The sequence below is a fragment of the Jaculus jaculus genome, chromosome 10, assembly GCF_020740685.1.
Source record: "Jaculus jaculus isolate mJacJac1 chromosome 10, mJacJac1.mat.Y.cur, whole genome shotgun sequence".
Classification (NCBI taxonomy): domain Eukaryota; kingdom Metazoa; phylum Chordata; class Mammalia; order Rodentia; family Dipodidae; genus Jaculus; species Jaculus jaculus.
Genome location: NC_059111.1, coordinates 46,874,201 through 46,890,912, shown reverse-complemented (window position 1 = coordinate 46,890,912; position 16,712 = coordinate 46,874,201). Strand labels below are relative to the sequence as shown.

Here is a 16,712-nt window from a genome sequence, read left to right as displayed (position 1 = left end):
AGGGCCAGGTGGTATCAGTTGTCTAAAATACTACTGAACGAATGATGGTTGTGGACATACACCATTGTTTTGAAATGATTTAATGTCTAAAGGGAAGTCAGTGAATTTTAGCACAATTTCTAAAACCATGAACTGATCTCAACAATTACAACTGACATGATAGAGTGAGCTCTCATTCAAAGGGCTAGAATTAAATACAAATTGGTTTACAGTTAGTACATTATTTTTTTCTGTAGTATATAATTTTTATATTGCTTGAGTATGTATAAGCCAGTAACTGGCTGCACAATTTATGTTGTAGTCCTGGCACACTTATCTCTTATGAAAGTTCTAGAGTAAGCACTCCATTGACTCAATTTTACCTAGAAGGAAGATATATCAGAAAGGTTACATGCTAGCTTTGTGACTGAGCTTAGACTGGACCCAGGAGCTCAGCAAATCCTTAGAGCTTGTTGGATTCAGGATTCCTCTGTGGATTTAATTGTCAAATGTTTACATGTATATATGGGCAGTATGGACCCGCCTTATAGTCACAGTTAATTTCAATTATATAATTCTGGTTTTGTGTAAAATATAGTCAATTTAAATGTCATTCATTCAGCTCCTGGGAACATTTTTGGGCATGGATAAAGACTTTGAAGCAGTATGTTAAAAAGCTTTCAGTAACATGCAAATGCAGGAGGGTAAACTCTTAACTTGAGCACAGTAACAAAGATTTCTGGAACAAGCAGAAATTTTAACATGTGTTAAAATATACTGATATTCTTTCAAATAATCTAAAAACATTTTTAATAAGTAGTGTGTCACTTTTAAGAACATGTATCCTTTTAAAATTATGTATAATATTTTATTTTTTCTTGTGAACTAGTATCCTTTATTTTAAACTTGATTTTTTTCAAAATTACAAAGTAACAAGCTGCAGACATGAAAAATGAACTTCCTTGGACTTTGCTAAGATACAGCAGCAAAAGGAAAAAAAATGTAACAATTTAAGTCTGTAATATGTTAGCTCAAATACAAGAGAACAATGAATCCCAATGTTTAAAGCACATTGCCATTCTACATGGTACACTGAGTGGTTTTTTTTTTTCTTTTTGTTTGTTTTTTAAACAGGAAAGTGGTAATGTTACAAGCATATTAATGTAGGGGAACTCTATTTATTTTGGCTTTATACCCTTCTATACTTTGCTTCTCATTTTTAGTCTGCTTCAAAATGAACCCTTTGGTTTGTAGCCATATATTATAATGTGTTCCTGCTGAAAGTCTTCTTTAACTTCCTCAACTGAAATAAATCATTCTGGTTCCTCTTATAGCAACAGTTATATGTAAGCTCCAATGAAGGGGTTTCCCAAGTGTCGCTACATCGCTGCCACATCTATGGCTCAGCGTGTGCTGACTGCTGCCTGGCCAGGGACCCATACTGTGCTTGGGATGGCCACTCTTGTTCTAGGTTCTACCCAACTGGGAAACGGTGAGTACTACACATGTGATTAACAATCCAAATGATATCACAGGACAGTGTAGAAGTGCTTGGCATCATTTGAATCAGTTCTATTACTGTTTGTTTTTAAAATGGCACTGAGAAGTATCTATGTTTAGCACCATATATCATTTATAAATGAAAAGCTATCATGTTTTATAACCTGAGATTCTCATTCCTTTTCTCTCTCTGTAAATTCCTCCAACAGTACCCATCAGATATGTTAAGGAAGAATTTTTCTTTATTTTCACATTAGCAAATATATATATATATATATATATATATATATATATATATATCCCCTTTTTTTAATCATTTTTTAAAATTTATTTATTTGAGAGCGACAGACACAGAGAGAAAGACAGATAGAGGAAGAGAGAGAGAATGGGCGTGCCAGGGCTTCCAGCCTCTGCAAATGAACTCCAGACGCGTGCACCCCCTTGAGCATCTGGCTAACGTGGGACCTGGGGAACCGAGCCTCGAACCGGGGTCCTTAGGCTTCACAGGCAAGCGCTTTAACCGCTAAGCCATCTCTCCAGCCCTATATATCCCCTTTTTGTCATTCATGCATCATTATATCCTTAAATCCCACATTCCCTGTAATTACCTTATAATCAAGCCTTTTATCCTTGATGTGTCATAAAGTGATTAATGTAAAAAGATCTTACCTAGAAGGAACTATGTGTGTCCTCCTAGTTACCAGAGCATCATTCTAGTACATGGATTCTGGTTCACTTTCCAACCATTGCTAGACATGCTTCTTTTTATCTTAGTTACATTAAGTGATCTGAGTCAGGGTGTCAGCAACACATTTATTAGAAAAACTGTTCATATTTAGGGTCATCCAAGGACTTAGTTATTTTTAATATTTGCATAATATAGGTTAGCATGGAGGAGAGAGCCAAAACCTATTAAAATTAGTGTCATTGGAGTGAACAAGTAAAATTCACCATGAGGACCAATGATCTGTTAACTAAAGCATTGTGATGATAATGTTATAACTTTCATTCTCTTTAGTGGGTATATTCTTTTATGAACAAATTAAAAACTTAAAAGAATCCTACCATTACAAGAGTATTTCACTTACTTAATCTACTGACTAAACATATATTTTTGTGAGACAAATATTTTTCAGGCATTGTTACAGATGTAGTATGCAAATCAACAAAATTAGAAGCGTTTGGACTCAAGTATAATATATTCTGAAGGGAGAAGACAAACAACAAATAAAGGAATCTATCACATGCCAACTAGTGATAGATTTATGGATGTAAAATGGAAAGGGAACATCAGTAGGACACATAGAAAGCAAAATTGAATCAATGGCCAGGGAGGACACTACTGAAAATGTAATATTGATTATTGGCACTAAGACATTATCTGCAGTAAAAACATTCCAAGAGTATGCTAGAGAATATTCCAGAAACCCCACCAAAGCTAATGAAGACCATCTTTGAAGTGAGAAGAAGGAAAGGTAGGAGTGAACAAGGACTTTATCAATAACTGAAAGCCTTTTTCTTAGACTAAAAGAGAAAACAACTGTGAGAGTTTGAGTATATGGTGATATTAATTGATTTTTGGTTGTGAAATAACATTGCTTGAATGTGGGTTACACTGAAGCCTTGAAATAGGAAGAGGTTGGGACAGGATGTGAGGACAAAACATATAGGTTACCAGGCCACTATAATAATCCAGGTGAGATACAATTGTAGCTTGCATAGGGATGACAGAAATAGAGGTACAAAATATTGTTCAGGGTTTCATAGAGCTCACAGAATCTGTTGCTGTATGCATGTGGTAGGCTAGAGAACTAGAGAAATAAAAAAAAAAATGTGCCAAGTTTTCAAAATGTGTACAGTAGGAAATATGTATATAGACATAACTTTCTAGGAAAGTTAAAACTGTGAAAGGAAGAGTTTTGTGGAGAGAAACAGGAAGTTAAGCTAATGTCCATGAGGTATTCCAGTTGGGATGTTGAATTGGTAGTTAGAAATGTGAATCTGGAATGAAGAGGTGTGGCCTGGACTAGAACATTTGGGAATCCTGTCTTTAAAAGTAAGACGTATGAAGAAAAGCCCCACTTCTCTGAACCAGGAAACTTTTGCATCTGTGCTCTCAGACTCATACTTCCATGTCATTTTGAGAGTGGACTAGGACATATATGACTTCATTAGATTTCTATATTGAATTCTGAAACCTCAACCCTCTGCACTCTTTTACCTTTGTATTAGATGGAAAGTTACAGGGCAGAACACAGAGTGGGAGGGATGCAAATCCCAAACATAATCTCAAATACAAATTGATGTTTTCAGATTCATTTGTTTCTTTCAAATGTACTTGTTTTGTGTCCTCGAGAGATGATAAAATGAATGTTCTAAAATTACCACCACAGCTAAACATTTGCAAAGCAATACATTTTTATGGCTGTAAATGCCCAGGTGTTGGCATCTGTAATACCTGGAATATACTCCTAAATGTATTAATTAGATTTAGTTGCTAAAGAAAGGTGACATACTATACTTTGCAAAGAACAGGTGTGCATTATCAACTGAATCTCACCATCATGCTACAGATACATTCTCAAAATCTTCTGCAATGTGAAAGCATAGAAAAAACTTTGATTTAGGTCCATAAGCATTTTTAATTAGTCCAAAAGGAATGTTTATTATGTAAAAGTTCATCATATATATTGAATGTTATTGTATATTTGAGATGCTTTGTATATTTTAGAGGTTTCTGATGCAGCATGTTCACACACAGTACCACCTGTTGGAGGCTCATTTACCCTTTCAAGGTTTTCACTTCAACACAGATTATACATCATTATACCTCCACTAACCTTAAATATAATAATGCTTTTTAATTTTTTTCTTTATTTCATATATTTGAGAGAAAGAGGCAGAGGAAAAGAGAGGGAGAGAATAGGCACTCTAGATCATTCAGCTGCTGCAAACTCCAGATGCATGTATCACTTTGTGCATCTGGCTTATATGTGTCCTGAAGAATTGAACCTGGGTCATTTAGCTTTGCAGGCAAGTGTCTTAACAACTAAGCCATCTCTCCAGCCTCCTTAATTATACCTTTTAATCAACAAAGAATTGAAGTAATTTTGTACTTATTTAGTGTTACAATATGATGCCAAATATTAAGCCATGCATTATGGACTGAGAAAGAAAGTAGCAACTGTTAAGGGACTGTATGATTATCTCTATAAGTCTCCTAAATATTCCATGAAGAACCAAAAAATGCGATGAATTTGTACATCTGATATAAGTATACATGAAGCATTTGTGCATGCCCATACTTATTTTTGGCTATCAGTAAATGCCTAAAAATATCCAAGCTATTTAAATACACTTATTTCCAGCTTACTTAATTATACACTGTGGAGAATGTAAAATATATTTACAGAACAAATTGATTATTTTCTTTTTCTAATCTGCAGTATTTTTCTTAGAAATTAAAAGGCAATGATGAAAAACATTCTTTGAAATGTTTTCCACATTTTATATTGTTAATAGTGCTAGTTGATTGTACTATTTAATGGTAATATAATACTACTTCGAAGATTCCATACTAGTGAAAGGCAAAAGTTTACCTTTTGTATGGAAATAGAGATATACAGTTATGACTAAAAGCAGTGAAATCAATATGTTGACATAACAAAGTTAAATATAATTGGCTTAGTGGTTTTTCTTTTTATCATAAATAATGTGGCAGTAAAAATATAAAGTTTTTTTACTCATCACTGGAGAATTTTAAATATTTGTGAGTTTGTATCAAATATTGCAATTTAGTTTCTAATGTTTATTCTGAAAGTAGAACTATACTCAATCTGCTTTCTGACATCTAGTTAGAAAATTTAGGGCAGGATAATCAGTTCAATCTTCAAGTACATATCATTTCTTTCTTTCATTCCAATATTTTACTTTATTTATTTATTTATTTATTTATTTATTTATTTATTTATTTCTATTAATTAGTTTTGTATCCAGCAAATACAGTCAGTTTGGTACCATTATTAGGCTCATCCATGGCCTACCCCCTCCCCACTGGCCCCTCCTTGTTGAGGGATATGGGTCATGCATTGTGGAATTAGCCCACAGTTAAAGGTAAGATAAATGTCTCTGCATATCATGTGGCTCTGACATTCTTTCCGCCCTCCCTTCTGAAAAATTTCCCTGAGCCATGTTGGGTTCATTTTTGGTCTGCTTCAGTGCTGAGGTGTTGGGGGCCTCTGAGGCTCTGGCTCTCTGAGTTGGTAGGAGTTGATTTTTCTCTGTATTGGTCTCCTTCCCCCTTGTGCTGGTATCTGGTTCATCAGGAAAACAGCACCCTTGCTTGTTTCGCCAAATTTTCTTAGTTTCAGCCAGGGCCCTTTTGAGGTATGATGGGGTGACTCTCTCCCTAGGATCTACATCTAGGAGAGAAGCAGATTCTCCACTGGAGAGTAAGTTAGTACCGGACAAATGAGATAACCCTTACTTTTTTATAGAGAATTTTTTTAAGTTATTTATTTATTTATTTATTTGAGAGCAACAGACACAGAGAGAAAGACAGATAGAGGGAGAGAGAGAATGGGCGCGCCAGAGCTTCCAGCCTCTGCAAAGGAACTCCAGACGCGTGCGCCCCTTTGTGCATCTGGCTAACGTGGGACCTGGGGAACCAAGCCTCGAACCGGGGTCCTTAGGCTTCACAGGCAAGTGCTTAACCGCTAAGCCATCTCTCCAGCCCTTTTATAGAGAATTTAATAGGTGTAGACCTTCTTGTAGCCCATGATTGATGGTATCTTGATATTGGAGAGTTGGCTTATGTTTGGATATGGTTCTGACTTGTTTCCCACCTCCAGCTATGGGTCCCTTACCACTGAGGGGAATCAGTTAGCCAAATCAAAAGCAGTTGGTTCCCCACCATGGCTATGTGCCACTATTGCACTTGTGTAGGCATCGCAACAGGTTATTTGATGCTAAGTAGGTTAGACCATGAGTTGCTTTGACAGATATTGGTCATTTTCCCCTAGTCGCCCATGCAGCACCTTCTGGCACTAGATGGGCTTACTGTCTGGGGACTGACTCTCTTCTAGCTTCCAGCCATGACATTCCATTTTACAAGTCAACTGCATATGGTGTCTTCAGCAGTGGGGTCTTACCGCTAACCTTTGGTGGTTCATCAAGTACTTGGACAAAAATCTGTCTGTCTTTTAGGAAATCTTGTAGGTCTGTCTGATCAAAAGCTCATTGTGGATGATAGCCCCATACTGGTACTGGGAGTTGCAGGTCAGTGCCCACTAAGAAAATGAGCAAAATGATAACTAATATACAAGAGTTAGAGAGGAGAGAGAGAGAGAGAGAGAGAGAGGGAAGGAGGGAAGATGTAAATTAAGATTAGCCTTGATCCTACTCTCTCCAGTGTCTTGTGGTTCAGGTGTTCCCTATAAGGGTCTGATGAAGGTTCAGCCATTTGTCTGCCCTTTAGGAAGTAGAATTTTATGATACCATTGCTGTTTGTGTCTAGATTTGTGTTTCCCACACCTTCAGTGCCCTCTCCTCCCTCCCCATCCATCCTAGTGTCTAGTCCACGAGATGCTTGCTGGGTATGTAAGGTATCTTGGGTAGATTCAGGTTAGGTGCTGTAGATGAGTGAGATTATGTGGCGAAATTTTTTTTCTGTGATTGGGTAAGTTCACTGAGAAGTGCATATCATTTCTATACAAGAAGAAAATGATCTCATTGTTTATCTCAAGGAATTGAGTATAGTACAGGAAACATCAGCTACTTGGTCCAAATCCCAAACCCTACATGGAACATATTGCTTTGCCTAACAGCATGATTTTGTGATGCTGTAGGAATGCAAAAGTCTCTTGCTGGTCTCATCATGTAAACTAAGCTGTAATAATGTATTTCTGGTTGGAATTTGTAGAAGTTGACAATGTCAGATTGGCACATAGTAAATAATGCAAAAGCAATATAGTAAAACTTGATATCAGAGCTAGTATACAATATAATGTTAATCATATTTCCTGATATAATAGTGATTAAAACTTCTATACTTATGTATGCTTGTATAAAAATATATCATTGAATATGGATCATGGGACATTTAGGGAAAATAGTTGACTAGTACAAATTTATTTACCAGCATTTCCATAAATATATTTGTTTACATAAATTAGTATCTATTTGCTGTAACCTTATGATAAGGTGTTAAATTATTAATGACTTTGGTATTAATATTGTTTGTACCTTTCTAACACTTTATGTTTTTATCATTTGTGCTTGCCTTGCTCAGTATTTTACCTTAAGGGTAAAATATTAAGAAAGACAACACAAACTATTTAAGTGTTATTTTTATCCATGCATATTTTCAGCAGTAACAATAAACAATTTAGACCTGTATCCCCAGTATTTGAGACCTCTCTTCCTTTTTGCTTTTAGCAATGTTTGTATCCATGTTTCATTGCTCAGTTTAGTTGCTGTCTTTTTTTTTTTTTTTCAAATTTTTATTTATTTATTTGAGAGCGACAGACACAGAGAGAAAGACAGATAGAGGGGGAGAGAGAGAATGGGCGCGCCAGGGCTTCCAGCCTCTGCAAACGAACTCCAGACGCATGCGCCCCCTTGTGCATCTGGCTAACATGGGACCTGGGGAACCGAGCCTTGAACCGGGGTCCTTAGGCTTCTCAGGCAAGCGCTTAACCGCTAAGCCATCTCTCCAGCCCTAGTTGCTGTCTTTTTATTTACTCCTCTATGTAATGAACTTGAAATTAAGAGATATAAATAGAGAGACTCCAGAAATGAATCCTAATGCAAGTAGTCTAAAACTTTAATTTAAATAGTATTCAAGTTACCAGCAATGTAAGTCAATTATTGATTTGCTTATTTTGTTATTCCTTGGTATTCAAATACAACTTATTAATTTAATGTTGTTATTAAATAAATGTCAATATAATTATTATGATTTTTTTTAAATTTTACAGAGGTGACCTTAATTTACCTCAAACAAACACCTCAGTTAGCAAAAATTTGTCAGTGAAGTGACATTTTATAATTTGCTTACTTATCTGACTCCAGGTGAACTAATAATTACCCACAGAGCATTTTCGGTTATCTGTTTGTCCCATCTGTTTTTGTTGTTGTTGCTGTTGTTTGTTGTTGTTGTTGTTGTTTTGTAGTCAGTGAATACAGTCAAGTTGGTGCCATTGTTAGTCTTCTCCCATTCTGCCTCCTCCCCTTGGCCCCTCCTTGTTGGGGTATATGGGTCATGCATTGTGGGGTTAGCCCTCAGCTGTGGATAGGAGGAAATGTCTCTGTGTGTCATGACCCAACATGGGACTCTGACATTCTTTCCACCCCCTCTTCCACAAATTTCCTTGAGCCATGTTGGGTTCATTTTAGGTTTGCTTCGTGATGAGGTTTTGGGAGCCTCTGTGTTTCTGGATATCTGATTTTGTAGGAGTTTATTTTTTAATACAAAGAGGTTACTGATTGCTGGAACACACATACTAAAATATTTAAGGGTTAAGTAGTTATCATGTTGTATCTTAGTTTTAGAATTGTTTATATGTGTACATTTAACAGTATGCATAATGTATATCTATCTATAGATATGTATATATGAAAATAAATGTGAAAAAACTGTTTGAATGTAGATATAACAACATTCAGTACTTATTATTTTGTACTATCGTAATTTTGTAATATTTTGTAATTTGTCCATTATTTTGTAAACTTGAATTTTTTTAAGTATTGGGTACTTGTAATAACAATGTTATTCTTAATGAATAATCATATTTTATCTCCATATTGCTTCAAAATGTTTTAGTGCATCTAGGAAGTGTTAAAAGTATTCACATTTGTAATAAAAGTATGTTTGTTTAAGGAAAACTTGTATGTGAAGAAATATGCTATTGAGCTTTTACTTTAGAAGCTACAATTTTAGAAACTTTTGGAAGACTATCTGTGAAAAACGAAAAGATATACCATTAATCAAACAATCTAGTATCTACCCAGGAAGGTATATGATAAAAGGTTTATTGTCATCCCATCATAAACGATAGATTGGGGGGGGGAGATTGAATTCATTATTTGAAATCTGCCCTCTCTTTCATGCAGTGGCTGAGAATGGTCAACCAATGGTCAGATAATCACACTTCTTATTTTGATTCTTTTATGAAAGCTTAGGCAATTAAAATATTGCAAATTTGAACATACAACCTTTTATTTATTTATTTACTTTGGTTTTTCAAAGTCGGGTCTCACTCTAGCCCAGCCTGACCAGGAATTCACTATGTAGTCTCAGGATAGCCTTGAACTCATAGTGATCCTCCTACTTCTGCCTCTCGAGTGCTGGGGTTAAAGGCATGTACCACCACACGCAGCTGGATGTGCAACATTTTAAATGTGACAAAATTGTAGATAATTCCAGACCCCTTTTGTATATTTACTTATAGGAGGAGCCGAAGACAAGACGTGAGACATGGAAACCCACTTACTCAATGCAGAGGATTTAATCTAAAAGGTATTAAAAGTGAACAGTCATCAATGTTAGTAAATAGTAGTAATATCCCTTACCATTGTTCAGTTAGGGAAGCATAGGTATTGTACTTTAAAAAAATATCATCATAGTCAGGGGATGTATCAGTTGGTAGAGTGATTACTTAACATACATATGGTTCTTGGTTCAATCAGTAGCACTGCATAATCTGCGCAAGATAGTATACTTATAGTCTCCATACTCAGGAGGTGGAGCCAGAAGGCTCTGAGTTCATGGTAATCCTGGCAACTTAGTGAGTTCAAATTTAACATGAGTTAAATGAGACCTTGAATACATAGAAAAGTATTATTACACTTAGTGTTTATGGATGGTAATTAAAATTAACTTACTATTTGTATGAGTACTATGAATTGTAATGAACATTTACCTAAGATACATTTAAGAACAGTATGTCCATTGATAGAACTTATACAGATCATAAGAAAAAATTTGCTAACTACTCTTTATTTCTGGAGAAAAAGTTTTATCTTTATAAGTTACCATCAAGGAACACAAAGGATACTTCTCTCTCTCTCTCTCTCTCTCTTCCCATGTGTGTGTGTGTGTGTGTGTGTGTGTGTGTAAGTGTGTGTAAATATGTGATTTCAAGGTGGACTGCATATGCATATGCTTGTATTCATGAATGTATATGGAGGCAAGAGATAAACTTCAGGCATTGTGTACCTCTTTAAATTTTTTTGTTTGTTTGAAACAGGAGTTCTACCTGGGCTAGAGTACCAATTAGGCTTGACTAGCTGATTAGAAAGTTCCAGGAAACCACCTCCCTTTGCTTTTCCAGCACTGGGATTTAGAGGGTTACCCTGCCACACCTGCTTATTGTCACATGGGTTCTGGGAATCAAAGTGAGTTCCTCATGCTTGTTTTGCATCTACCCCATCTGTCTATTCTATGAATGCCACTTTTTATAATAAAATGCATAAATTATAGCAAAATATTTTTGGCTTTAATTATTTCATCACTGCATACAACTGGTGCAGGGTTTCCCTAAACTGTCAGCTCTATCCTTCCCTATTCCTTTCCTTCTATGAAGGAACATCAATGAGCCATATGGAGTTTCTCTCTTATGGAGTTAGAGGTACTAATAATAAAGATGGCAATAGTTGTTTTTCCCAGCAATGAGGAAGGGGGACATCACATAACAGTGGTGTATGCCTTTAGTTCCAGCATTCAGGAGTCTGAATTAGGAGAGTGGTGCTCACTGCATGGCCAGATTCGCCTAAGTGGCAAGCTCTAGACTAGTGAAAGATGCTGTCTCAAGAAAGGTGAACTACACCTGATGAGCAACATTTATGATCCTTTGGCCTTCACACAAATGTATTCACACATGACACTTCTACAAAATACATACCCATATTTAGATACACACACACACAAATTTAGAAATTTGATAATCCATGTTTTAGAAATTAGTAAAATGAAAGCATAGAGAGTTCGCCTTACTTACCTAAGATTACACAGACAGGAATATTGACATCAGGTTTTATCTCAAGTTTCTTTCAGTCCAGTGTTTTTGTTCTCAATGACTGTTTCACACTATGGCCATATCACAGTTGATTCTCAATTTCCTCAATATCACACTGAAATGGGGTGTTAAACTGGAATAAACCCAGCTAATATGCTGCCTGGTATGTTCAACCACATTTGCTATAGTTTTCCTCATATATCATTTATACTTTTATGTATATTTCCTCATAACTCAAAGCCTCTGTGTGCTCATCTGAGAAATCTAACTCACAACAATGTTATAATAACTAAGGGTACAAAGTGGTATTGGGCACATTACTTGGTTTAGGTTAAGTCCTAAATAAATGACAACACCCTTACCAACAAAATCTAGTTAACTTTAGGGTCATAATGATCATAGTTTAGGAGAGATGAACATTCATACAGAGTGATCTCCAAATTCTATTCTGTTCACTATTTCTTGTTCCTTGTATTTACTTATTTATTTTATATTTTGGCCTTTCAGCATATAGAAATGCTGCAGAAATTGTTCAATATGGAGTAAAAAATAACACCACTTTCCTCGAGTGTACTGCCAAATCTCCACAGGCATCTATCAAGTGGTTGCTGCAAAAAGACAAAGACAGGAGGAAGGAGGTGAGTGGCTCAGCCCGCAGCCATCCATCAAGTCTATAGAAAGGATCATAAATTATCATCCCTCAGAAAAGCTTACATCAAAGAAAAGACATAGGAACATGCTTTTATGTCACTGGCTTGACAAGTACCACCTTCCTTAAAACACTTTATCCTCATACTTAAAGGAAAATAGCGATCCTTGCTTTTTCCTCTATAGACCAGTGTTTACAGCAAGAGCCAGGGCACTAAGACACTTGTATTGATATAAGGAAACACTTGTGAGAAAAACAAGATGAGTGCAAATCTAGAAGCCAAGTTCTCATACAACAGCACCTTTGTGTGATTCACAAGATAAAAAGGTGCTTTATGTAAAGTTCAGTTTTTCTCAGCAAGAAATTATATTGAACCATTACCTTTTACAGCAAGGAACATTTTTCCACTGTGCGCTCATCTGTTTCCATTGCTTTAGTATTCATAATTCTCATGTTTCACTCAGGTAATATGAGCAATCATTGTTCATGAGGCCACTTACTTTATTCATATGGAAAGAAACCCCAGATTTTCAAATAAAAGAACACTCTAATGTTTGATTGGTTAGAAATAATTGATTTATAAGAGAGACATTGTAAAATGACAGAGAGTGATATATCGTGAACATTGAATTATATAACACTGATGTCACATTTTCTTGACAAGTGAGAGGAAAAACTGTGTATGTGGGCATAAGCCCCTAAGCCTGAGACATCCCCTTACTAGGACACAGCCAGGTCTGATGGAGCCAAGGGGAAATGGATGCCATGCATTGTATGCGCTCTGTTCTGTGTATGGTGTTGATTAAAGCCATGTAGAATGCACAACATCACATGTGAGGCCTCCATTAGTCTTAGACATGTTGGCTCCACAACAAGAAACACTTTCTAATTATTTTAATTAAAAAGACTTATTTGAGACATATTTTTCGATGAAAATTGTAATTAAAGGGGGTTTGAACTTTCTAGTGTCTAGTTTATATATATATAAATATATAAATATATATATATTTATCTAGATAAAAACACTCACAAATTCTAAATACTATATTATATATATATATTATATATAATATATATATTTTATATATATATATCTAGATATATATATATATATTTATCTAGATATATATTTACCTAGATAAAAACACTCACAAATTCTAAACACTATATTATATATATTATATATAATATATATATATATATGATATATATATATATATATATATATATATAATGTTTTTATCTAGATAAATCCCTAGAAAAAAGTTGCTGCAACAAATATTGTGGCATGATTATGGGTATTATCAAATGGTTGCTACAAGCTTTATCTAGTTTTCCACAAATTTAAAAGCCTTCATTTGTTTAATGCCTGAATGCAATTCAGTATGTCAAGTATTTCTTGTTTTGCTGTTGTTTCCATTGGATTTTTGTTTTGTTAATTGTTTGTTTTACTTTTCAAGGTAGGGTCTCACTCTGGCCCAGGCTGACCTGGAATTCACAGTGTACTCTCAGAGTGGCCTCGAACTCATGGCAATCCTCCTACATCTACCTCCCAAATGCTGGAATTAAAGGCATGCACCACTATGCCTGGCACATGTCAACTATTTCTGAGGCTTATTGTAACTTAAAAATGTAATCAATATCAGAATGCCGTTGCCTTATTTCTTCCTGATGGTCCTTTTCTAATTGTTTTACACTGTTAATTTTTCAGTTGCGCTTGATTTTGGTACTTTGGTGTGGGAAGTTGCTTAAATCTTTTATTTTATTTCATTGATAATATATTTTCACAGAACTTTTTATGTAAAAAGTAATTTCATGTTTTACCTTATTTGATTTTGGTAAAATTTCTTTTATTCTTTACCTTTAAAGCATTCCAGAATATACATGTGCAATAATTATTAACCATGCAGGTTTTCAGTATAGCCATTAAAAAAACTACTGCTGGTGATGTAAGAATAATTGGACCAAGCATTTATTTGATATCCAGTCACTGATCCTTTTTCTGTACAAGCCTATAGAGTAACTAAATACTAACAAGTGATTTTTATTTCTTTTTAGAAATAACTTTGTTTTGAAGACTTGAAAGGGGATGTCCTTCCAGCTTAATTTTAGGCATCCCATAGTGTGCTATAATTGGAGAAGGCCTTGAATACATTCAGAAATATATACCTGTTATGTGAGTTTATTTATGCAATGCCTTCAAAAAGTATTCAGCCCTATAATATTGGCTTCATGTTTTTATAAGTGAATAGTTTTGTAAAAATGAAAGATAAGAATTCCTGGATGAAACATCATATATTAAATTATGTATGCTGTCTGTTCAGATAATTGTTGCCTATGATTCCGATGCCAAAATAACCAAGATAATAACCAAGTGTGTGATAAAACTGAATCTCTTGGGCTGGAGAGATGGCTTAGCAGTTAAGTGCTTGCCTGTGAAGCCTAAGGACCCGGGTTTGAGGCTCAATTCCCCAGGACCCACGTTAGCCAGATGCACAAGGGGGCACATGTGTCTGGAGTTGGTTTGCAGTGTCTGGAAGCCCTGGCACACCCATTATCTCTCTGTCTATCTTCCTCTCTCTCTCTCTCTCTCTCTCTCTCTCTCTCTCTTTCTGTCAACTCTCAAATAAATAAATAAAAATGAACCAAAAAAAATTAAAAAAAAAACTGCATCTCTCCACATGGAGAAAATTTTCACCCTCTCTTTCAGTGAGATAGTACCCAAGGGACAAGATCTCTTATGCAAAATTAAAAAAGATAAAGAAAAGAAGAAGAAGAAGAACCATAGTCCATACCAAAAATTGTGTCTACTAAGACGGATGCTGATTGGTTCTTGATGCTTTTGTCTAACTTGTGAAAGTCAACTGTAGTTTGTATGTGTCTTTCATATCATTTTAGACAATATCACCTTCCATTTATGGATCATGTGTTTCTCCCCTAGGTTAAGCTGAATGAGCGCATTATAGCTACTTCCCAAGGACTACTGATCCGCTTGGTTCAGGATTCTGACCAAGGGCTGTACCACTGCATTGCCACAGAGAACAGCTTCAAGCAAACCATAGCCAAGATCAACTTCAAAGTTTTAGATTCAGAAATGGTGGCCATGGTGACAGACAAATGGTCCCCATGGAACTGGGCCGGCTCTGTGAGGGTCCTGCCCTTCCACCCCAAGGACATCCTGGGGGCTTTCAGTCATTCAGAGATGCAGCTCATCGACCAGTACTGCAAAGACACGCGGCAGCAGCTAGGCGAGGAGTCGCAAAAGGTGCGAGGGGACTATGGCAAGCTGAAAGCCCTCATCACCAGCAGGAAAAGCAGAAACAGGAGGAATCAACTGCCAGAGTCCTAAGAAGTAATAAGTACTATGTCTGCATGATTAAGTACTGAGCAGTGTAGTGCTGATTGCTGACTCAGGTGGTGACTCATTTGAGAGTGAGTTTTTCACAGACTGGAGTGAGCATCCATCTTCTTGTATGATCCGACTAGCACTGGCCATCCCATGGTCCTCATGGTGCATATAAATATTTAACTTAACCCAGATTTTATTTATAACTTTATGTGGCTTTCTTTCCAAATCAGTATGGCAATTACAGAAGTAGAACTGTTACATGCCTCCAGTGAATAAAGGCCCTGCATAATTCTGTGATATTTCTTCCCTCCTCTAGGTGTTTTAAGTTTCTAGTAGTCAGTGGTTTTGGTATATGAAAACAAATTTCAGGTCACATATGAAGTGATAAATGTCATAGAAATCCATTGACACTGTCCATTAGAAGCCACGTATGTTAGAGGAATGAGAGTGGGGACACATACAGGGTGTAGAAGAGCAGGAGCAGTTTGTAGAGTAAGTGGTGAGTTTATATGCTTCCAATGTCCTCTTTTTCAAGATTGTGAGATGTGTATTGCTGACACCTGTCGTTGATCTTTGTTCTCTTGTTTCAAGGAGGTAAAATGAATAACCTAGTTCATGGAGATCTTTGATGGATGATGATAAGTGAGGCATTTACGTTCCTGCTGTTCTGTTATCTTCCAAACAAAAGCACTTTCCTTTTTTGGAAGTTATATAAGTTATTGTAGACTTAAATGTAATCTTTACACTATTTAATTGATACCTGTTTGGACTTTACCTTTTTACTCTGCTTGTCAAATAAAGCAATATAAAGATAAAACATGTTCAAATCATCCAACTTCTGCATGAAGAGTGAAATTGTCAAAAGGAAAAAAAAAAAATCAAAATAGAACGTTTACCGAGAGGAATTCATCAAAGTTGTGGCTCATGTTCAACTTCTATAATTAAGTTCTGATTAATCTCCACTTTATAATCAATTTCATATATCATCATGATTTTTCAGACAAAATTTTATGGTTTTTTAATCACTTGTGTTTGATGAGTTTGAGAGGTTCTCTGTGTCATCAAAGGTAAATTCATTAAAACATAAAGAAAAATAGACATTCTACATTTTAAAAAGTGAGGCAGGGCCTCACTTTAGCCCAGGCTGACCTGGAATTCACTATGGAGTCTCAGGGTGGTCTCGAACTCATGGTGATGCTCCTACCTCTACCTGCCGAGT

General features: G+C 35.8%; 1 protein-coding gene across 3 annotated transcripts in view; it reads left to right on the top strand.

Annotated features, from left to right (window-relative positions):
- Sema3c (semaphorin 3C) overlaps positions 1 to 16,382 on the top strand; it is a 180,387-nt gene extending 164,005 nt beyond the window's left edge. For all 3 annotated transcript variants that reach the window (XM_045160300.1, XM_004662315.2, XM_045160299.1), the window contains exons 15-18: positions 1,314 to 1,471; positions 9,930 to 9,997; positions 12,003 to 12,133; positions 15,086 to 16,382. In XM_045160300.1, the coding sequence (XP_045016235.1) occupies positions 1,314 to 1,471; positions 9,930 to 9,997; positions 12,003 to 12,133; positions 15,086 to 15,493 (765 nt within the window). In that variant the 3' untranslated portion in view covers positions 15,494 to 16,382. The remainder of the gene's footprint in view (positions 1 to 1,313; positions 1,472 to 9,929; positions 9,998 to 12,002; positions 12,134 to 15,085) is intronic.
- The last annotated feature ends 330 nt before the right edge of the window (positions 16,383 to 16,712 follow it).